Genomic DNA, 24,994 nt, shown 5'->3' with positions numbered 1-24,994 from the left:
GAGGGACTTTGACAACCTAAGAAAATGGACTGACAAAAGCCTCATGAAGGCCAGCATAGTACTGCGCCTACAGAGAAAGTCCATGAAACAGCACAGGCTAGGGACAAACTCTCTGTAATTGCAGCACCCCACTACCTGATGGAGGGTTACAGAGAAGGCACGGCCAGACTCTTCTCCAAGATACAGAGAGAAAGGACAAGATGCCACAGTCATAAGATGCAGCCCCTCACTGAGGAGAATCAAACACAGGAGCAGGTTGCCAGAGTTTGTGAATTCTCCATCCTTGGTCAGAAGCTAAAGGGACAAGGTTCTGAACAGGTTGTGCAGAACCTACCTGTAAAGTTACCTTTAAATTGGAATTGGATTGGATGATCTCCAGAAATTTCCTCCAATTTGGTTTATGCTATAATTCCATGTTTTAAATAGCAATGAAGTAACAGACCTGCTCACCACCTACTTTCCTCTCCTCCTTCCCCACCTCCGGCATTCTACCTGCATGGATTATCTCCTACGTCTAGAGTTAAAATAAAACTTGGAACCTTAGTGGGCAAAATGGAACAGGATTTTACAGACCATAACAATATTAATTTGTGTGTGTTTGTGTATTGAGAGTTATAATCAGAGGCCAAGTGCTTTCAACATTAAAGCTTCCCACAGCTGCATATTCAGGCTTTGACAAGGGGTAAACGTCTCAGTTAAGGTTTCTACAGCCTTACATTTTGATGTAAATATAGAAAACGGTATTCCACAGTTACTAGATTTTTTTGGCAGCTATATTACTGAGCAGAAAAAATGCAAGCTTGGCAGATGTCTGCTAACTTCTTGTACAACATAAGAGATACAAAACTAAAGATATTATGAACATACATTAAAAAATTGATAAAATATTTTTAAGAATGGGAATTGCAGAAACTGAAGTAAATTTAAAAATAACAGTACAGATATTGCAGGATGCGGAGAAAACATTTTTAATACAAGGTTGGTGCTTTATTTGATGGTTTTTAATATCAAACTCATGAAGGTCTGTTGAATTTATTTATTGATTTAAAAGCGTCTACTGGAAATAAAAGAGGAAAATAAGTTCTGTTTTCTAGCTGTTTAAAGTGAGACAGTAAAATACTCCTATTTTTTACTTATTCATTTTGAGGAATAGTTTCCAACTTTCATTCTAATCAGAAGGTTTCACCTATATAAGACTGAGTTAGCATAAAAGCTTGATAAGCTTTCAGGACATATTTTCAGTTTGATATCAGCACACAGATACAAAAACATTAAGAAATAGTTGCAAGCATTCCACAAATAAAAAACACGGTAATAACCATCAAGTCTTGAGGTATTATGAGGATAAATCACACAAGAGGAAAAGGACAACTCATGATGACATTTCAACTATCCTTAAAAAAAATAAAAATCACAATTCCTCTTCTCATCCCATTCTATCCCGCAAAAATGTAGTTCACCAAAGGACACCATTAATAAATCGAAACCAAAAGATTAAATATTTTAGCTTTTGTAAACCTTAACTGGAAACTGAGAATATATTTTCCATAAACATTAACATATTTTACATCAGTCTTGTTGGATTTGATTTTAACAATAGTTACAAAGCTTATAAATATGCAGTATAAAACTGGGGCTCATTTCAGAAGACTGAATTTGAAATCTCTCATTTCTTGAAAGGGAATGGAATAATTAGTGCTACACATGCCAGGGTGTTTCTTCCATGCATCTTAAAACAGAAATAAAACTTGTATGCTGACAAGTGCCAATTACAAAACTGTGAACTAAATCAAATATGCAGAAAGTTGTTTCTCTTTCACAGATATCTTGTTAAAGGCAAAGAAAATCAGTAGCATTGCATATGTCTCTATATACAAGTGACTATTGTTTGCTAAATTTTCATTTCATCCTTCCACAATTATTTTGCTAAATTCAACTATGCTATTAAATCTACAATTCAATGAACAGTCAGCTAGAAGAGCTCACTGTCATGGAATAGCATCAAGTAAGACTCAGTATGCATATAAATGTCACTTTTTCTTACACAGGAGATCAGCACAGCAGCAAGACATTTTGTTGCCTAAGGCAAAATGCCTGTTTTATTTTCTCTACCCACAATAAACTTTGCTTAGGTAAAAACTATGTTCAGCTGGAAATAATCTTGAGATTCCCAAAAGCCCGATCCCTTCAGATAACTGATACTGAAAATTGAGTTTTTGCTGTTTGCCTTGACTTGCTCACTCTCACTCCTAAAGAGTTTCTCCAGTACAGATTTCTCTCGGGTAGCTTCTGTTAACAGCTCTATAAAAAAATATGTGGAACAGGGCATGGCTTACAGATAGCTATAAAGGTAAGAGGGTGACAGCTTATAACTGAATATTAAACGCATCACAATATTTACTCCTGAAGAATGCTACCTACAGAACAATTAACAACAAGGACAATAACAATTTACATTCCCAGTATTAATTGGGACTATGTGGGATAAAACTCTTAGATACTATTTCTTAAGTTTTTAATGCTATACTAACATGAACATACTTTATTTCTGTCAAGAGTTCATATGTACCTAACACAAGAACATAAATTAATTAGAGCTAATTACATTTGCATCAACTTTCCAGAAAGGTCATTAGTTTTATTTAAAGCGGTTTCTCTTTGTATTTTCTCTCTCTCCACTGGGATTTTTCCTCACACACACAAAAAATATGGTCAGCCTTTTGGAACCTGTAACTCCCCCTTCATAAAAGCATTTCACAAAGTAGTCCTCTTTTATTTGGCTTAATCCTCATCAGTCTTTTCCATCTATGCCAGTTCTCTCTTCTCTGTCCCTCAAAAAACATACCACCCTTTTCTCAGTTTCCCTTCATTCTCTTCCACTCTGACTCCCTCAACATTTTTTGACCCTTTGCAACCTAACTTAAAATTCATTTTGTACTTTTGAATTTACTGCCCATTTACTGCCCATCCTTGCTTAGCTATGGACCTTTTTCTTCCTTCTGCATCACAGATCAAGGTTCTTTCTTCCTTCTCTTTTAAATGCATTGTTGCTTTTTTTTTGTTGTTGTTGTTGTTTGTTTGTTTGTTTTTTACAGGATATATGTTCTAGGTTTCTATCATATTGTGAAACTGTATTGGACACTATTTCAAGTCCCTTGTGAAGGGTCACAGGAGGAAGAAGCACAGTGCTCATTTCTTGCTGTTGAAATAGAGTTAGAAGGCAAAGTAAGCATGGTTTCAGCAAGGCTCAGGCAGTAGCCAACACTCTTCTTAAGGACAGAAACATTTTTTTTCTTTTAATACCAGCCAAAAGATTGAGCTACAACTCATGATATGGAAAGGCTACAGAGGTAGTTTGGGGTTCTCCTTCCCACAAAAACAGGGATTGGGCACACACTGCATGATGCAGTCCTGAATACAGACAAAGTAGGTCAAAGAAGAAATCTCTTATCCGAATATCAATTCTAACCAAGTTAGTTATTCAGTTCACAAGGGTACCTTGCTGTTTAGCAGTTTCAACATATCCAAAAAGAACAGGATAAAAAGCTATGAGAAAGTCACAAGACAACCTTATTTAGGCTCAAAAACTAAATATCATCAAAAGCTCCCTGTTTAATGGGTACGCATACATACGTGTGTACAGTATGAAAGGCCCCAAAGACACAAGACAACAGTTGAATCTAGAAGGCAATGAATTGCCTCAATAATAAAACCTCCTCTTTTGGAAACACCTTTTAAGAAATATTGATTTCCACTCCAGGTATCAGTATTTCCAATACATTTGCTGGCTATAAGTGTTATCTTTTCCTCCTGACCTCCAAGAAAGATTGGTACAGAGAAGTTAATTTACCTACTTATCTAAATGAAACCACACTTCGTTAACTTAGACAACTACTGTTTAGTTTTATATATATCCCAGTGGTCTTGCTCTCACAGAAGGATATTAAGAGGCTTAATGTTAGTAAAGAGTTTCAAGATCCTCGGTAATACTTAGGTATTCCTACAGAGAAGAAAAAAATTAATAAGCAAGAAAAATCTAATGCATGCACACCTCAAATCAGTTCCATTACAAAAACTTACCTTTTGCGTAGAAGAACTTGCGGTAATAGTACGCTCCAAGATCAATATGCTCTATGATGTAACGCTTCACTTTCTCTCTGTGAATTGACTGGTTTTCTCTTGGTACTTCCAGTACTGAAACACCAGCATTTGTGCAATGGGAACTCAGAGAGGACTCAAAAGAACAACTTTCACCTGAAGAAAAAGATGCTGAATTTGCCCTGGAAAGTGCAATCCGTCTATCTCCTTCTCCACCAGTTTCATTCCTGAAGTAAGGACAGCTCAGTACTAAGTCATTGCTTTTCCCATCACCCTCATCAGCATCTAAATTCTCTTTTGAATTGAGATCCTCCTTGCTTCCCAAAGGCGATTCACAGTTTCCTGTTTGGCCTGCTGGCATCTGAGTTTGTGATGCAGCTGAAGCCCCGGTGGTTATATTTTTTCTTTTTCCCACGTTTACTCTGGTAGCCATTGCTTCATTGATGTTAAACAAAACGCTCTGAACATCATAATGTGCAAAACACTTCTGACAATTCCAAGAACGCACATTTCTGTCGAGTCTATCATCCAGATCAGATGAAAACTTAAAGGTTTCATGCTCACTTTTAACTGTTCGCAATTTTCTAAATAGAGATGTTTCTACTGTTTCTGATTTTAGCCTCCTCTTGAAAGATTTCTCCCTGTCTCGACCAATAAGCAGCGCACTATCCATATAATCCAAACCAGAAATCCTGACAAATTCTCCCCTGGAAATCTGTGCAGCAGCATGCAGACTTGGAGAAACTGTAGGATCACAGTGGAAAAACTCAGAAAATCCAAATGGAGCAAGGGTTTTATGTTCAAAGTTTTCTACTCGGTATCCTCTTAGCATTGCAAAAAAGCTTTCTCCAGACAAGCCTTGTCTGTCAATTGAAGAAGTACTTCCATACTCCCGATGAAGGGCTGCTCCAGTATTTGGGTTAACAGCATTCTGGTCTAACACATCTTCAGCATCGATATCGCTTATCGTCACGTCACTGTTGCTTCTTTGCCTAATGGGATGAAGTCCCCTTTGAGGGGAATGAACAAACAGATCTCCAATAGAATATTTTCCCTCTGCAAATTCCAGTTCTAGTTCTTCTTGCTGCCCTTCCGTTTGGTCATTTTGTCCATTTGGATGTACTGATCCAACGCTTTCATAACTAGCTGGAGATCTGCTTTCCCAAGCAGCTTTACTCAACTCCTTAGAGCAATCCTTTTTAGGCGGCCACTCAGATACCCTTGCTCGAACACCCATTTTAGGCACAGCTGGTGTACCATTTGATTGATTATTTTCAGCTTTGCTAGATACATTTGAAGAAACAGGAGGACCCATGCTACCATTCAAAGCTTTAAGCTTTCTTGCAAAATAATCATCAGATTGCATGCTTCTTGAAGACTCCCTGAACTTTGAGGAAGTTCTGCTAATTTTGTGCTTATCTTCTTGCAAAGACCTTTGATCACTCATGTCCAGTCAGGGGGAGGGGAACCACTAGTGTTACATAAATTTACTGTTAGCTTTATTATTACATTTTTTTTTTTATAGACCAGTAAACTGCAGTATAAATATGCAGTTACTGTCTTCTCAGAAGCAACAGAACCCTCAGTGCACCATTTCTGTACAACTCCTGGCAGGAGACCAATCTTAAAACATTTCCTTCAGTTCAGATGCATTCAGTTCAGCATTAATCCAGGCAAATTTCTGTTATCTGTTTGTAAAAGAAATAAAATAAAGCGTATTAAAAAGTTTATAGTCAACAACGGTAAGCTTTCAATGTTGTTTGTACATACACAACACCCCATGAAATTGGAACCCATGAGACTTGCTTTCTCTGGTTTTATATTCTTTGCCTCCTAAACCCCAGCAAATGCAAAAATCCCAGTTTCCCCAATGATTCCCATAGGATGTGAGTAGTTTGGACCTGCATGTCTGCTCATGGGCCAACCAGTACATGCACACTGAACAACATACTAGGTTCTGCCAAACATAGTAGCCATATACAATTTTTTTCCCCTCTCTCTCAATACTGACAGCAACTTTGATGCCTATTCTCTATTTAATCACCATTTTTATTTTTATTTTTTACATAACATGAAAGAAGAACACAGCCATCTCAGACATCTTTTTCAAGCTTGCTTGAAACAGACTAACACATATAGGAGTTACAGGGCAAGACTGCTACATAATGTAAGCAAAATATGTGAAATAGGGCCTTCAATAAAGAAAAATATCCTGTATAAAAGAACATTTTAAGGATTAGTAAACTCTCTGGAGTGAATAAATGTATTTTTCTTCCTTCCCAAAGAGAGATTTCCTTACATTCCTTTATTTATGCTGTAGAAAAGTTAGAATTGCTTCTGTTACATTATATTCCTCTGGCTGAAAAATTTAGACTGTTAATGCAGCTACTGTAGTAGAGAACGTCTGCTGCCTTCCACAAATAAGAGAAGAGAATAGGCCTATTGGTAAGTGTTAAGTCACCTACAATTTGGAATTGCTAGGACAGAAACAAATACATTTTTTCAAGTGGCTATAATGGTCTTAAGAATGACCATGATTCATGCTGTGAAGGTTAATTTGCAGGCAGAGCCCATGCTTTAACCCATTACATAAAACTATACTAAAAGATGTGTTCTTTGAAACAAAAGTGGCAACATAATGATCTTTTAATATGCTGCATATAAGTATAATATTTGTTTATGAGAGTTAAAGAAATCAGGTTAAGTTAGACTGAAATATGAATTCTCCCCTTACTTCAGTGAAGATATGAGATGGTAAGAGGAACTCAAAATTTTTTCTTTCCCCCTTACGTTTAATGCCACAAAAATTCTCAAAAAAAAAAAAAAAAAAAAGTGAGGCAGGGATGTAAATTGAAATTTGACAGTAGTTTTTCTGCTTGACAGGAAAAAGAAAAAAAAAAACAACACAGAAAGGTGTGCTTGATACAGTGAACTTGAAGAGGCTTCTAGTGAAAGTGGTTAAAATCCAAGCTACAGTTACAGTAGCTCTGTGAACAGCAGGGTTTCTTTGTGACTCTTACCAGGAACAGGTAACAAGAATGACAACAACGTATCACAGCTTACTGTCACCACACAGACATTCCTCAGAACTCCTGTTCCATGGCCAATGATGGAAATTAAACTACAGTTTTTGGTTCCTCATACGACTAAAAATTGTTTAAACAACTGACATGTTCAGAAAAACAATCTTTCAGAAGTAGCAGGTAGGATTTTTTAAATACAGACTCATGAAAATATAACAAAAAGGAAAATACCAATAAATATATTTAACATTTTTGTGGCACGAGTAATATCAGAGAGGTGAAATAAAAGCAAGCTTCTGTGGGATTCACATGACAAGTCGATAGCTTTTTTTTTTTAAAATATTTATATAAACAGAAAAAAATTTACATAATTCAACTTTACCACATAAAAACACTGAAGGAAGACTAAGCTATTCCAGAATCCTATTTATCATTCTGCAAGAATATGAAGTAATGAAAACGAAGAGATCAATTTCACAAATCAGGAAAAATATTGGACTGCTTAATGAAGATTAATATTTATTTTTTATTTTTTAAATTACGGTAAATTACATCTTCTAGTCTTCTTGCCTTTACCTACACAAACCAATTCATAGAATTCATTACTCCGTGCAAATATTGTTTATTTTTTAAATAAAAAATAAACTCATACAAAATGGGAAAATACATGGAAGGCTGTAAAAGGCTATCCTGCAAAAATTTCTTTCCTTTTTTTTTCCATGTTAACCCTTTTTCCATCATAAACACTTGTGCAAGAGAGGTGATTCAGGCCAGGAACATAATCCAGGTTGAAATTAATTTGGATATGACATGGTGGGAGGCAAAAAAGAAAGAGCAATAAATAAACACTACCACCCCATTTACTTCCATTCCAAATCCATAATGTGATTTACTATTCAGCCTCACAAACTGCTGTATTTGTACATAGCAGGAGAGAACCTGAAGGCAACAGGAAAGCAAGGCTTTTTTCCAGTGGTGTCACCTGAAATACTTTGTGAAGTATGACCTGAATATTTTAAAATGAAGTACAATGTACGAAGTAGCATGTAAAGCAACAGTTATTCTTTGCTATGTAAAGCTTGTGTGACAGAAGACCAAATTCACATCTGTTTTAGAACTCCAGATTGACAACTTATTGGAAATAATATTTAAAGAAGTGATACAATGTATTTAAGCTATACTAGTAAACTTTTTTTTTTTTTTTTTTTTTTACACATCTGAAGCCTGTTCTTAATTTAAAACGTATGTACTTTAGTACTGACCGTTCCTATAAATTCCTGTAAGTCAGTACAGCAGCATGCTTTGGTTGACAGCTGACCTATTCTATTGGATAGCACTATGTTCTTTCCTTTTTGTACTTTTTAATGTTTTTCTCTCTCCACCTGAATTTAGCAACTCACAAACATTCACCTATAGATGGTGATACTATGTTATAAACTGATTTTGTTTGCCAAGTTTAATACACTATTACTTCCACAAAGAATGCTGTCTTGTCAACAGGACCATAAGTACCCCTCTCTGTATAGTCCTTTCGGTCAAGTTCTTCATTTCTTGCTCTTTTCTTCTCATCCTAGCATTTAAGAATGGAATCACTGACAGTTACAGTCAAAAGATAAAAAGCTGGATGCCGCCTACCCTGCTGTTGTGCTCTTGCCAACCCTTCCCACTAAGGCTGCTGGATGTTATGCAAATATCTTAAGTTCCTTCCACGCTGCTACAAAGACTTCCTTCTGAGCTCAATACAGCAGCTGGTTTGTTAGCCACAGTTACAGTTCTTTAAGATGGAAAGCTTCCAAGTTTCCTGGGGACCTGGATTTATGCCCACAAATGTTCCTGTGCCAGTAGCAGAGCAATGAATAAGAAGAGTACTATTGGACTACCCTGTCAAAAGGCGGCTGTTGGGTAACCCTGCCTCACGTCAGTCTTGATAAATGGAAATGAATTATTTAAGAAGTCTTTCTGTGGTCATTTTGTTGATCAAGAATTTGGAAATCTGCCCCTATTATTATGTAATGTTATCATCCTAAAAAGGATGCATAATTCAGATGAAAGCATTAATCTCTACTATTTATCAAGACGACAATTCGTAAAAACTGACTCTCAAGCTCTACTAACCTTAAAAAATGGGAAGCACAATTTGATAAAATAGGAGTATAGGCAAGAAAAATACACCAAAACCTAAAAATCAGACATTTCATTTGCATTCAGTTCATTCTGCACAGCATTTTCTGTGTGCTCAGAGCCTGGTTAGTTTCCATTCTTAAGAGAAATACATCAAGAAATAGTGTTATGTATATTGCCGATACAGCAAAGTAATAGTTACACAATGGCTACTTTATGGGAATTTGAGGTCTGCAAGAAAATTCTGCCTTTGGGTCCATCCTTTTAAGAACAACGAAAATGACCAATGCAAAGGAGAAATAAATGTAGTTTTTAATTCATTGTTATTGTCACAAATTCTCAATCAGATAACCCACTGAACAAATCTGTCACAAAGTATTACTTCCTAAAACTAACCTTGCTCAGTGAAAGAAAAAATAAAAAAAGTAATTTTTGAAAACCAGGAAATATCATACAAAGTTTTGTTCAGGCAATTTCTAAATAAACTTTTTTCAGTTTATTTTTAAAGAACAACTGCATTAGAGAGTTTTGGGTTTTTTTAATCATTATTTAGATATTCAGTTTTTTTTTTTTTACTCAATTACTCAATTTTGGGCAAAATGAGGGCTATTATTGGTTTTCAAGTGTGTGACCAAGACAGAAAATTCTGGTCACACTGAACTGTGACATCACATCATATGACAGCTGATTATGTCACAGGAGAATTATTACTCTAGATAGGAGTATAGAAAAGGAAGATAAGCTCTTCAAGCGTTTGTTTTCATGCAAATGTCTTTAGAAAACCATGATATTTAAGCATAATTGTTCTTAAACAGAATATTTCTTTCAAAGTATTCCATGAGACTCAGTGAATATTAAAGGATAACAGTAACTATAATTGAGCCACTTATTCAGATTGCAGCTGTGGAAAATGGATTGGAAATAATAAAATGAACAAATTATGAGCACAGTTCATGAAAAAAAATGGTTCCGATTATTATACATCAAATTTACAATTAAAGCTACAACTATTACAGTATAAATGGTTACTTCTCATATGCATATTTCAGGCACTTGATTAATATGCAGACATAGATAAGAGGCAAAAGAAAGATGGGAAGCCTCTCATTTGATTAACGGAAATATATCTGAGCTGCTATGCAATATTTGCTGTACACTTCCTTTGTTGCGCTGTCTTTCTTTAATTTGTCATCTTCAGTTGCAAGATAAATGTGAAAGAAGAAAAAGTGATTGTTGAAATGATAGTTACAGAAGTGTACCTACCTACAGAATAATCTAGTAATAATCATGCCACAGCCTAGATGACTTTGGGGGCGGGAGGGAACTGGAGAGGAGAGGGTGAAACTAATTAAGAGTGACACCAGCCTACATGATTCTGAACAGTGGTATTAGACCTCATTTCTTAAAGCAGTGCAGTTGCACTACTTTGGGACAGCTGCCAGATTCAGTGGTAACCACACACTTCTTCAAATACAGTTCTCTCCTCCAAGAAATAACTGGCGGGTAGATGTAAGTATGGAGACAGATGCAACGTTTGATTTTGGAGCACTGGATCTTAAGAATAGAACTTCAAATTCTGCACTTGTTCTACGCTACTCAATGAAAGGTGATGGGTTTTATTTTTGTTTTTAAAAAAAGCATACAATTATTCCCAATATCTACAGGAACAATTCTGTAAGGTTTAAGAGTAAAAAACAGGCCCCCTCAAAAACATCAGATTTGTTTGTCCTAAGGTCAAGATGCCCTGTATGTCACCTTAGCTTTTCCAAAGACAATCTGTTAATAAGCCGCACCTTCCAACTACTAAATACTAAACTCACTACTTTTTTTTTCTTTCAAAATATACTATATTCATTTATGAAATGGTACTAAAAACACAGTTATAAAATCGATATGTTCTTTCTTATAATTCATCATATGAAAACACCTATCACAAAGTTCTAGCACTTCTCTTCCTAGATGTAGAGCTTCGTGATATGGTTTAGTGGAGTACTTGTTAGTGTTAGGTCAGAGGCTGGACTAGATGATCTTGGAGGTCTCTTCCAACCTAGATGATTCTGTGCAAGTGTTGACACTGAGATGCATTAAGGTTAGCTCAATATCCTGAACAAACTAGACAGTAGATAGCCTGCTATTCTTAGAGCTCTATTGTGAACTCTTCAGTTATGCAGCTTATGCAGAGTTTAACCGTAAAATTGGACTTGAAGTTATATCTTGCTCAGGTGGAACCATGTAAAGTAGCAGAGTGAAATCAATTATGTTGAAATCAACAGCAAAACTACCACTGACACACAGACTATGAATCTTCCAACTGTACCATTCCAATCCAGTTGTATTATTTTAACTGAAATCATGGAATCTCATAAAAATATGCAAAGGCCTAAATTATAATGCAATTAATGAAGTAAAGAGGAAACATCTTAACGTGAAACTCAGAATTTTTCCAGGAAAGGGTTAAAAGAATATGTACAAGCACTGATCATTCAGTTATCCCATGAGAAAGAATAAAGAAGAAAACTCCTCACAAATTATCATAAACCAGTATCATTTTTGGCAGTCTGATTCTTTACTAAGTGCAAATAGAAACCATATACCTGTCAGTCAAGTTCTTGTGTCAGTGAAAACTTTAAATAAACAGAATCCACCAAAGTGTCTTTGTTCCCTTTCATTCTTTCCATTCGTGAATCTACATGTCAGAGGGAAGGAAAACTAGAAAGAATCCTACTTATTGAGCTATAAGTAATCTGTTTCCTACAGGGAGACTAAAATTACATCCAGAACATAGTTTACATGCATGTACATTATCTCTTCAGGACAGAAGTATGGCAGACCATATGACTAAGACATTTTCCTATCTTCATGTATTTAGATGTACTTATCTCTCTTCCTGCAACATTTCATAGTAATTACAATTTTCTTGTAAAATCATTATCCTTAAAAAAAAAGATAATGCAGAATATTTATTCCAATTCCATCTTTGAGAATGAAGAGTCTTTAATACATAATGATACAGGTAATAACAATCAAGAAATACCAGTCAGCAGATAAAAACAGGTAAATTTTGTATAACACTTTCCGTATCCAGCACAGTTCAAGAGCTTACAAAGTAGGAGTAAAAAGCTGTTTGTATGACATGTACTTTACCCCAGCCACTAAAACCTGTTCAGTAGGTGTAGTGGGGTTTACCTGGCAAGGTTTTGGTAGCAGGGGGCTGCATAGGTGGCTTCTGTGAGGAGAATCCAAAAACTGCCCAAGTTTAGATAAGAGCCAGTTTCAGCAGGCTCCAAAGGGCCCTGCTGCTGCCCAGAGCTGAGCCAATAAGTGATATTTGCACCTCTGTGAGAGCAGATTTAAGAAAAGGGAGAAAAAAAGCAAACAAACAAACAAACAAACAAACAAAAACACAAAAAACACAAAAAACCTACTGCTGCACTACAGCAGCTGGGAGAGAGAGGACTGAGAACCAGCCCTACAGACCCCAAGGTCGGTGCGGAAGGAGGGCAGGAGGTCCTCCATGTGCAGGAGCTTGTGGAGAGGCCCCTGGTGGAGCAGGCTGTCCCCCTGCAGCCCATGGGTCCCACATGGAGCAGATCTCCACGCTGCAGCCCGTGGAGAAGCCCCTGGTGGAGCAGGTGGATGTGGCCTGGAGGAGGCTGCGGCCCGTGGAGAGCCCCCGCAGAAGCAGGCCCCAGGCCAGAGCTGCAGCCCGTGGAGAGGAGCCCACACAGGAGCAGGGGGCTGGGGGGAGCTGCCGCCCATGTGGGGCCCATGCTGGAGCAGTGTGCTCTTGACAGATGGGCCCTGTAGTACTGACCAATATCCGGAGTAGTTCTTGAAGAGCTGCTGCCTGTGGGCAGCCCCCGCAAGATCAGTTTGGGAAGGATGGCATCCCATGGGAGGGACCCCAAGCGGAGCAGGGGCAGAGAGTGACTGTGAAGGAGGGAGGGGCGGAGACAAAGCGTCAGAGACTGACTGCAGCCCCCAATTCCCATGTTGCTCAGGGGGAAGAGGTGGAACAGGGTGGATGAGGGGGAAGGTGGTTTTCGTTTCTTTAATTTTTCTTACTTCCCTAGCTTGTTAGTAATTGGCAATAAATCTTACTATCTCCCTACAGTGAGTCTGTTTTGCCTGTGACGATAATTGTTGAGTGATGTCCCTGACCTTATCTCAACCCTTGAGCCCTTTTCATCATGTTTTTTTCCCTTTGAGGAGGGGGAGCAAGACTGTAGTTGTGGTGGAGCTCAGCTGCCCACCTGTATAAAACCACCGCAGTAGGAGAGGCCAGGTTAGAGCACAAATGAAGCAGCTTTAGTCTTTACAGAAGGACGTTCAGTTACAGTACTTAACTATCACACTGCAGCAAGTTTCACTGAAAACCAAGAACTCATTTGCAGTGGTCTTACCAAGCAAGTTGCCCAATATCAGTACCCTACAAAAAAGCAGTCATATCTATAGGCTCAGAAATTGTCACACGTCCATGCATTCTTGAATTGCCCGTTTGAATGCACGCATTCTCATTTAAATTGCATAATCCTCCAAGGCAGGGACTGTTTCTTTGTCCTGTTCCAACAGGACCCCCATATGATGACCCCATTGTACACGATGCTACATACTATGATAATCCAGTCGGTAAACAACAAGTGTAACAAAGTCATTTTCAGAGGCAAAGCTCAGAAAGACAGACAGGACTTGTGTACTGCATTTAGACCATTTAAACACAAGGGAAAGGACTACCTTGTACTGACGCTGAGAAATCATTTGCATAATGCAGAGGGAAAGTCAGTAGTTGTTGAATAACCTGCTGCATGAAAATGAGGATTTGACAGTTTTGTGTCTTGGCATAACACCCCCAAAAGAAAAATTCAGCATCTGCAAACTGACTAGCTGAAGAATACAGAGGAGAGTATTCACATTATACTTGAGAAAGGAATGCACTACATGTGTTTCATTTCAATACAAACTTCAGTTTGTTAATAAGTATTAATAAATACTAAGGTGGCTAAAAGTTTACAATAAAGTTATTGTAGAACACTGGCAGAAAAAAGCAACTCAGCATTTTAGAAGAAATGAGTGTGGTCCATTATTTTAAAACAATGAAACAAAAACATTCTACCTTTTCCTAGAGTTAATCAGAAATTACCATTTTTCTTATAATTCTAGCTCAGCACTCAAAATGAGCATTAAAATTCCATTAGAAAAGCACAGCAGCAGGCATAGAGAAAAGCAAACAAAAAAAAAACACAGAATATTAATAGAAGTCCTGTTTCATTGGAAAAGTATCTGTGTGAGATTTCTTGCTCTCAATATATAATAAATTGCTACAGATGAAACGATGTGACAGAAAAATTACAGGTAGTTAAGTAACATCATTATCTATAGATATCACAGTCAGTCTACAGAAATTTAAGACTTCAGGAACAAAACATGATTTCTGACAGAAACATACCTTTAGGTAACTTTAGATAAATTTCTGACAAAGTGTTAGCAATGTATTTTCTAGAGAAAGTATGACATCTTTGCCAGTTTCCTCAAACCATTTGTGGGATGTATGTAAAGCTATTTTCACATGCTGCTTAGAATTGCTTTCAACTACTCCAGAAAAAAGAATATTGGAGTTAGAGCCTCCTGGGGTATCTGAAGAAATGGCTTTTAATGAAAGGTTGATAAGAAAGGAGAGAGGTGTTAACATTTTGACTTATTTGACATTTGGAGGTAGAACTTTGGTTACAGGTTCAGAGGCTACACTTAATTTGAATAAGGAGCGAAGTATTGTGAGAAGATAAATTGTTCAGTTAGTAGAAAGGAAGATTTGAAGCTTTGAGCTTTCTGAGTCAATATGCCACACTAATTTATAACAGGCAATTTCACTTTTCACAGGCCTATTACAGGGAGACCCAAAATAAAGCTTTTTCATCCACTCAATAGAAAGATAAAACAAACAAACCTGTTTAGCAGCTGAGACTGACTATTCCATGAAGCTGGTTTCAACTTCTGACACAGTACTCAAAAGAAATTTGGAAGCATATGAAGCCATTTTAAGCCAGAAAATGTATGTTTTTTGTATGTTTCTGATATTTTGTTATATTTTGATATTTTGTTATATTACTTCCAGCAGAAGCAGAGATTAAATCTGCCGTTTTCACTTTGAAGAGGTCAGACTGTTCCCATTGTCCTAGGCGCTTGCCTAGGTTTCACGGTATGAGCCCATTTGCTCATACACTGGGCTTCAACTCCACAGACAACCAATTGACAAAACAGCACTAGAACAATATTAATGCTACTTTCACCAACAATGCCTTATCCTATGTATCACAAGATGTACTGAATATAACTTTTAAGCACATCTAACATTTTGAAGTAAAATGAGCCTACTGAAAGCAAAAGGTACACCCAGTACATCCATTAGTGAAACAGATAAAAGAGGGTGCAAGGCTTTTAATCATGGGAACACAACACCTTGTATGAGAAAAGCTTCATAATTCATTCCAAAAAAAAAAAAAAAAAACTCTTCTGTTTTGACAAACTACCATCAATAAGTGTTAGTGTCCAGAGGAAACCCAAGCCAGAGCAACTTCAAAGGTATAAACTAAGGTCTCTAAGCGTTAACTGAGGAAAGGTTGATCTCTTCTTTGCTGATATACATGATAAATGGATGCGTCATCCTACAAGGTTTCCATATAATTACATGCAAACTTTCTTGGCTCAAAATAATTAGATTTTTAAAATTACATAAGTGCAAGAATAGAGTTTACATATTGTAGTGTACAGCTGCCCATTGGTTGTTAAACTTCCACACAGACAATCCTTCAGATGTCCATCAATCATATAAAGTTATGGGTAGCACAGAACATCTGCAAATGACATTAACACTCAGTGCCTACAAAATTACACTATGACAGATGTATGCTCTTTTATGTCCTGCTGTGTGAATGTATTTGAGAGATGCAATGATTAAAATAAAACTAGAAAAACTTTGCTAAACATAACCTGTTTATGTTTCTCTTCATAAAAATTGTCCAGTATTAGAATTATTTTTAAAAGTGTTTTTTGTTTTTGTTTTTGGTTGATTTTTTGTTTTTGTTTGTTTTTTGAGTTACCATGTATTGAAGCTATCTGATGAAAAACGAGGTGGTCTTCCTTAGGACTCTGATTCATGAATCACCTAAAGGTTCACACAAGTTAAACTGTTCCACCATCTTCTGAGGAAAAAAATCCAGAAAAAAACACTATTTTGGTGATTCTGTAGACTAGTCCTATAGAAAGGCCTTATAACCATACAAGCTTGTCACAGCAGAGGGTCATCCTCCAGTTCTTAACCTATCACATGACGAGGCATATTGAAAAGGCACTACACAGCCACCCTGCATACATGCAAGCAGCATCCAGCAACTCCTCAAACATAACAGATTCCCAAAGAAATGCACAACAGCAATGTGTTGGTTCTCTTTTCTTCTGCTAGACCTACCATGTTCACCTGACCCTTCCAAGCACATCTGAGCGAGCCTGAACATCACTAAACACCACCACTTGAGCAAAGAAGCACGTCTCTAAGGGCAACCAACCTACAAGGTTGTTGCTCTGCAGCTTTGTAGTCTTATCACCTAGGTCTTACCAACTGAATATTTGCAATGATTAATAGTGTTTCTCTATTTATTTATTTTAACATGAGACTCTCATTAGAAGGGCCATCATATGTGTTCCTCCAGGATGAACGAAAGTCATCTGTAATTACTAGATGCAACTGCAGACATTCACCTCCGTCCTCTTCAGGAACTGAGCAGCTCGCACTAATTACAAGTCAGTTCAGCATTCCTCCAGTTTGGTGTATTCACAGAAGCTGCTAACACCACTTTTTTCTAATACTTCATAACCTCTGGGGGGAGAGGCAATCATAAAGTGGATAAATGCAGTTTTAGAAATTCAAGCCAGTTTATTTTTTGGGGGAGCTCTTTTTTATTACTTTTTAAGTCAACTTTATTTTCAAAGCAAAGAGAATTTGAATAATCCCACCCATCACAGAAGTTCACAATAATGAAAGTAGTAAAAACATGCTCCCCCACTAATTAATAAATAAATGTCAAATACTGCCTTTTGGAACAGATGGACCATTAAGAAAATCAAAACGTTCTAGTGTGGAAGAGATTTAAAATATATTCACTAAAAAGTATACAGGGTACACATAAAAAACACTTTTTTTTGAAAAACGGAAATACTGGTTTCTCTATTTCTTATGTTTTCAAGACAGTAAAACAGAAAATAAGCATTATGTCATGCCATTTGGCAATAGAATGGCTCTGATGTCATAGTTCTGTATTATTTTTAGTGGTAAAGAAGGAAATGGTTGATTAAAGTAAAATAAGTTCTTAAAGAAAAAAAGGAAACACTAGCCTTTATCTTGATTGTTTTTTTATGCAAACTGTTCTGGTTTGACCTTGTTTCTTTGTTAACTGGTGTGAACTGTGAGGTAGCAAAAACTCAAATACTCTTGGCCAGCATTATGAACCTTTCCAACTGGCCACAGCTCTTCAGTTTCAGATGACAGCAAGTAACTTCTCACGTACTTCTGCATCACTTTAAAACTATAAAGTATTATTTCCTGTTACCACACATGAAAGAGCTTCTTAAACAAGTTTTTTTTGTTTGTTTTGAGAACAGAGACCTCCTTTTCTTCTTTTTCATCTGAAAATGAACTTAAATATAGAACAAAAATACACTGGAATGTATAGTGACCACAAAACGCAATCTAAATTTGGAAAGCAGATTGCATAATATTAAAAAAGTACTTCAAATATGCTAGTAGTTACCAACCAACCTGGTAAGTTTAACTTTGATAGAGTCACAATTCTTCTGAGCAATGAAGAAAACTTTTCCACATAATTCTAAATGTGAACAGTAAGCGGAACAAGATTTGCTAGCAGAATATTGCTTTCTCTCAGCAGTCCATGCAAATTCATCACAACATAATAGCTACAAAGTCATTGTCATTTGTTCGGTGATCATTTGATATCTTATCTGGAATCAAACTGCTTGCAAACTAAAAAGTCTTATTAATGAAACTTAGGATAAGAGAAAATTCTGGTAAAAATAAAGTTTTACGCAAACTTTATGATACATTGCTTCCCACCCCCAGAAGCTGAATATCTTTTAGCTCTCTTTATCACTGCTTTATAGTTTTACCCTTGCTAGGGGAAAGCACATGTTAAAAAAACTCTCTGGAATTGTCCTGTTGCAAAAATATGCTGTATATTTTCATTTTAAATATGAAGAAAATAAGAGTCTTCAGAACTATGACAAAAATACCAGGCTATACCAACAAGACACCTTCTTCCTAGATCTTCTCAACAGAAGACCCCTCCCATCATCGTGACAGAGGTTAAGGAAGGCAGATCCAGTGTTATACATGTAATCTTCCTGTTTGAGAAACATTGAAGAAAGTATCTATAAGCCTTTCTTGATTCTTAGCATAACGACAATGAAGAAAACTAGCCTTTAAAGAGCTATAAACTTACAAATAAGCTCTTAACAAATCAGGAATCCTATTTCTTTTTTCCCTACCCTTTCAACTCCCAGTCTTATCTTTCTTAAGATTCTGTAAGAATCTCTTACAGGATGCCATGTGAGATGGTAGTTGCAGGCAATCTTAAGTGTGCTATCATCTCCCTAAACTCCTCGGAATAAGAAGTGTTGCTTTAATATGACTTACTGAAATAGTTACACATATAGCTAATTACTGAAATTAGTGATCTAATGAACAAGTCAAAATATTTTAGGGAGAAAACAAGCATTTGACTGTTTCAGTAACTTACCTTTAAGTATCTATGATGTATGTGAAGCAACTGTTGGGAAGTATGAACAACGTATACCGTTGGTAAGCAGGGGGAATGTGAATTACAAATTCACATTCATCTGGAATGGTTTGCTTTTATAGGGCCAGTTTCATTTTTACTTCTGCTTTTAAAATTCTGATTACATAACACCCCCTATCCAATAATTCAGACACTGAATTTTATATTTGATTTATCACATTCTGCTCCTTATTTAAATGAAAGTGCTCAGATAGGATGGTATAATTAACTGATCCAAACGGCTCATGCACTGGCATAGTAATGCACTGTAAGCATTGTAAGAAACAATCTGCCTCTGAATTTTATTATTGGCCTTGATTTAGCACAAAGTTTCTGGTCAGCCAACAAACTTTATATCATTCACACAGACTGCACATTTCTGGAACTGTTTTTACTTGGTGTCAGTGCATATTTCCTCTCTCTTGTGCAACACATTTACATAACAGAAACCACAGATTTATTTCAAAAAGATTAGAAAGGAACAATAACATTTGATAAGCAGCTGACTCTTAGAAAGCTCGTATAAGATAAGAAAAGAGATGAGAAAAAATGCACTTTTGATACATCCTAATGAAACTGGAATCCTTCTCCTTCCCAATGTATACTAACTGTCTTTCTCAGTAAAATCCACAATAACTTCCCCAGCTCCTACCCCCAAAAAATTCAGGACACTACCAAATTCTATTTTGTCTCTAACCTTTTTTACCTAATATTTTTACCTAAAACTGAATTCATTCTGTATTTGCATATTTGACAACAAATTATAAATTGTTTCCAGGAGCTTTCAAATACTAGGGTAAACATTATGTGCAAAAGAAAAGTGTCTTTACTGCAATTTATAAAGCCAGTGATTTTAAAGGATTTTCTACAGACTGTACTCAGCTAGTTTTTCCACATTTTTACACAAATTAATGCACAAGAAAACAAAAAACACAATTAAAGATGCACAAATATATGCATATAAGGTAATGTGAATTCTTGCTGACATGAGTCAAGTATGATGAATAGTCTTTTATAATGCAAAAGGAAATAAAATCAAAATAGTCAGGACCTGACTAATCATTAATTGCTAATTAATTTTTACATTAAGAACACACTTAAAACATCAAACATGTTGATAAATGCTTTTTTGGATAAGTGTATAGTTCGGTATTCAATGCTCCGGTGGTTTGAACTTTTTCCAGACCATTTACATGGGAGTAAATTTTTGTGCAGGTTCAAGGCTGCGCTGTATGGACAGTCACATTACATGTGTGTATAATGTCAGCAAAAATACTTCTGCATCTGTACTCTCATTAGTTTGTAAGCCCATGTTAACAACGATTTTGAAAAAAAAAAAAAAAAGGGAAAGAAAAAGTGCTAAACACTTCAAAATACGTTTTGTTAAAGACTAGACTTAAGGTTCCAGCCAATATTCTTCCACTGATTCAATGAAAGGGGGCTCTCTCTATGCTTACTAAAATGCTTCATGAAAGAACTCATGAATCAATCAGTTCTGTCACTCTAATAATCCATCTGCAAGTCTTAAAACATTCAAAACTAAACCAAATATTGTCTGCCAATGATTGTCAGTTTCATAGAACCAACAGCATTAGTCATAGCAAGAGGTAGCAGACTACTTTGTTAGTCTCTGCATAAAATTAAAAGCAAATCTATACTCACATTTCTTACCTAAAACACTGACCCCTCCCCATTTGCCTCGTTTGACCCCTGCCCCTCTACCCCCACCTCACTTCAGGTGAAGGTAACTCTCCCCCATTTCAATGGACTCGAATGAACTACAGTCTAGCACCAATTGCACATAAGAGATGACCCTGATTTATGCAGAAACAACTCCAGGAAAAAATTTAGAAGGGAATAGTTCTTTCCTGCTGTGCATTGTACAGGAATGTAATTTTCTTGCAAGTCCTTACAAGCAGCTAACATGATGGCTTCTATAGGGCCACGTATTTTTCTCAGACAAACCTGTGAATTCATCTGGAAATAAAGCAAACAGTCCATCTAATTTCTTCCCAGCTACTTAAGAAACTAGAATAAGTTAACTTTTTTTAAAAATACATCAGTAGTTTAATATTGTTTTAAAGCATTGTTAGACCTGAATTTGTAAGACAAGAACAATTCAAAGCTACCAAATAAAACCACACCAGGTCATCTCAATGCAGCAGTTCTTTTCATATTTAATGCTCAAACAACATACAGTTCGAATGAGTATTTGTAGAACCTCTTAAATTTTAAGAAGTGTTAATAAACGTAATTTTTGTTAAGCAGGCACCAGGGCAAAAGTTTGTTACAGCATTTGTAACTGATTTAAAAAATGCACTTTCACAAACATTGAATGCAATTTACAGATATACAATTAATTGTTCCTACACACACAATGGCTCTGCATTAGAATGAGACAGAATTCAATGCACCATGCAAACTGATATGCACATAAAAAGTTGGACAATACTACAATAGTAACATATTGTGCTTAAGCTGAACAAGGCAGGCATTATTTCCATTGAACTCTACAGCAGCCCAGTGACATTTGTGAAGTGACTGGGGAAAGAGTACACATTAGCATAAAAATTCTGAGTCTACGGGAGAAAAGCAGCTTTGTAGAAAACTGCAGAACTATAGAACATACAGAAACGATTATCCAGAGCAATGGATAATGGATCCTACACAGTGCAATACAGTATACGTCTTCCTAGTCTGAAATACTGTGCGAAGAGGTTGACTCATTGAGTAAGTGAGCTACCATACAAGGAACAGAATTAATTTTTTTTTCGGTTGTTTCTGTAGGGGTTTTAGTTTCCATTTTTTATATATATATACGAAAATAATAAAGAATGAGTACAGTTTGTCCAATGTAGTTTGTTTTCTAAGCAATATCTGTAACTATGTATTCCCCATTGTGTTGCAATATCATTCAGATTCCAGTAAGAAATAAGTTCTCACTTCTCTGATACAGAGAAATAAATTCAACTTCTATTCCAAGAAGTCTACAAAACTGAACCTCAACAGTCAACACTCAGACAAATACCACAACTACCATGGATTCTCTGAAGTGGGAAGGCAAGAGGAAAGTTTGACAGATTTCCAGTTCATCCTCACCAAATACATGAGTATTTAAAAACCAAAACATTCACACAAAAAATAAAAAAATAAAACCTACAACTTCTTCCCAGTTCTGGCCATCACCAACACGTAATAATTGCAGACATAACAATGGAAATAGATCCTGAGTCTGGGCAATGAACATGTATGCATTACTGTTCTGGAAATCTATGCTTCCAGAGAAGGAATGAACACCAGTTGAGAGACTATGTATGTGGTTAACTGAAAGATTCTTTAAACATGAATCAGTATCAAAAGCAGATGTCTTAATCTGATTAATAAGCAGATTTCATAACAACTGAATAATGAAGGTAGTACTTACCCTACAGAATAAACAAATGAAGTGTAGATAATGCAATGCAAAAATGCTCCATCCATACAGTGCATACAGACATTTCTATCCTGCCTTTGTAAGAGTTTTGCTTTGTTTTTAAATGGAGCACAAGGACTACAAGTGCTTGAACAAGAACAGCCACCCACCCTCAATCTACCACATAGTCAAGCTTCAGAGATATGGGATATCAATAAGGCCTCCTTCCAATCTGTGAAACAAGTTAATTTTATAACTATAATTTAAACCTAAACAAAGAAACATCTGTTGCCATCGGGCTTAGCTAGACTTCTACAAGCTAGGTAAGAAAATACAAGTAATAAAACTATTTTAGTGAAATCTTCATGTAGCAGAAATCTTCATGTACCCAACACAGATAGGTCATTGCTGGGATGAAAACTTCAGGGAAATGTACACCTTAAAAAGGACAGAGAATTAAACACTTGAACCAAAATAATGGGGTTGTTGTCAGCAAGAAAATCACTATGTTTATCGCTGGCTAAAAGGAGACAGCAAGTATATTCTAGTCAAAGCTGACACTTAGATATCAGGAAAAGCAACAAATAAAAGACTGTCAATTAGAAACAAGTTACATGTTAAAAGTTCAGGCTTGGAATTGGGAAAAGCAGGGAAGAAGGAAGTACATTAACTATAAAAAAACTGCTAGAGAAAATAATTTTAATAAGATTAAACAAATAATTTAAGCAGCATCAAATCATTCTTGACTAAAATTAAGATTTTCTTACCAGTATTTCTCTCTTTCTACATCTACACAACATCCAACGCAAATCAGTTTTGTGGTCCTCCATCTACATGGAGCCTGAGTGAGACTGAATTGCTTTATTCCTCAGGTTAGGACGTGCACGAACACATACATGTATGCTTATAATAAATAAACAAACATACATGTATATACCAGTAGGTTTGCATGTGCTGAGCTCAGTTCCCTCCTCTTTAGCAACTACATGGACAATACACACACAAACTTAACTGAAATAAAAGGGAAAGAAGCTGCCTAGACAATTATTTTAAGGAAGGAAGAATAGAGAGCATTGCATCAGTGGACAAAAATGAGAAACAAAGAGAAGGAAAGAGCCTAAGTGAGCTCCAGAAAAGGCAGCACCCAGCTGACAAGGGGCACACAATAGAACACACGTCCCAAAAGAACACACTGTCACCAATCCTTCATCCCCCGTCCATTTTGTTTGCGGCCAACACTGGCATTAGCATGAGGGATTGACTCTTCTGGCAAAAGAAGTCAAAACAAATTAAGTTTAGGTAAGATTTTTCGTATTTCACTCAGCACTCTAGTAGTGAATTTAAAAACAAAACAAAAAGCCTACTAATTTTAAATCAAACAGATGAGTGAAGTGTTAATACTGAATCATCCACTTCAGTTGGATATTCACAAAGACAACAGGCAAGATATGGAGCCCTTACAGAGATGAATCTATCTTCCCCAAGTACTCCAAAATGCATTATTTCTGATAACGTTTTATACAAAGCTGTAAACCTTGTGTGACCATGAAAGAAACACCTTCTGTCTCTCCAGAATATTTGTTGTGCTTTGTTTCTGCAAGATTCTCCTCAAAGAGTTACCTTTATTCATTCTCATACTGAAAATTAACACTTTGTTTTTTAAAGAAGTTTTAGGAAGTTTTTAAGGGTTTTAAACTTCTTGAACTAAAAGACATTTTATATTTACTGGATGACAAATAATTTAGAAATTAACACACTATTTCTCTGCAAAAAGATATTAGACATACCATGCATCACAGCAGCATCGAAATATTGATTATTTTTCTCCTCAGAACTACAGTTCCAGGTATAACTTCCCTAGGCCCTATATTTTCTGCAGACTTGCAGCTGTTGCACTGGCAACTGTCACATTGCTCCTGCATGTTATTAGTGTGTCTGGTTTCAAATTGTACTTCTGTCCAATTTTGTTAAACCAGGAAACCCAAGCTTCCAACATTGAAATAATTACTTCAGTATATAGTTTTAGAAGCAACGAGCACAATGGAGAACACAAAAACACAATGGAGACTTCTATGAGGATTTAAGTGTGTGGTTTACTATTTCAGTTTCTTGGGTGAGCTTAACAACAAACTACTACTACTGGAATGGCAACGAGAACATCAACATGGAGGTTTAAGACACTACCATCTTCATATTTCATAAAACATGCTTGTCAAATACTGCATACTGAAATTGTTTTAAGTCATTTTTTATGTTTTATGTTTATATTTCTCCCGTTAAAGAAAAAAAAAAAGTTGAAATGAAAGCTATTTTTAAACCATTTTATTACCTCAACAACTCATAGTGGTAATAATCCTTAAAGAATAACAACTTTCTTTTCAACTTCAGCCAATAACATCCCACTTTAGAAAGTTAGAGACTATCAAAGTATATGCTACACCTGTTCCTTCAAGAAAAACAGCATTTCAAACGTTTATTTCTATTGTGTGTTTTAA

At 36.2% G+C, this 24,994-nt stretch overlaps 1 protein-coding gene across 5 annotated transcripts in view; it reads right to left on the bottom strand.

Annotated features, from left to right (window-relative positions):
- The window catches only part of SIPA1L2 (signal induced proliferation associated 1 like 2), a 140,606-nt gene that overhangs the window by 80,294 nt on the left and 35,318 nt on the right, over positions 1-24,994 (bottom strand). For all 5 annotated transcript variants that reach the window (XM_084512550.1, XM_084512552.1, XM_084512554.1 and 2 more), the window contains exon 3: positions 4,081-5,786. In XM_084512550.1, coding sequence (XP_084368676.1) covers positions 4,081-5,545 — 1,465 coding nt within the window. In that variant the 5' untranslated portion in view covers positions 5,546-5,786. The remainder of the gene's footprint in view (positions 1-4,080; positions 5,787-24,994) is intronic.

This window comes from Aythya ferina (assembly GCF_964211825.1).
Source record: "Aythya ferina genome assembly, chromosome: 3".
Classification (NCBI taxonomy): Eukaryota; Metazoa; Chordata; class Aves; order Anseriformes; family Anatidae; genus Aythya; species Aythya ferina.
This window is presented reverse-complemented; position numbering and strand designations above follow the sequence as displayed.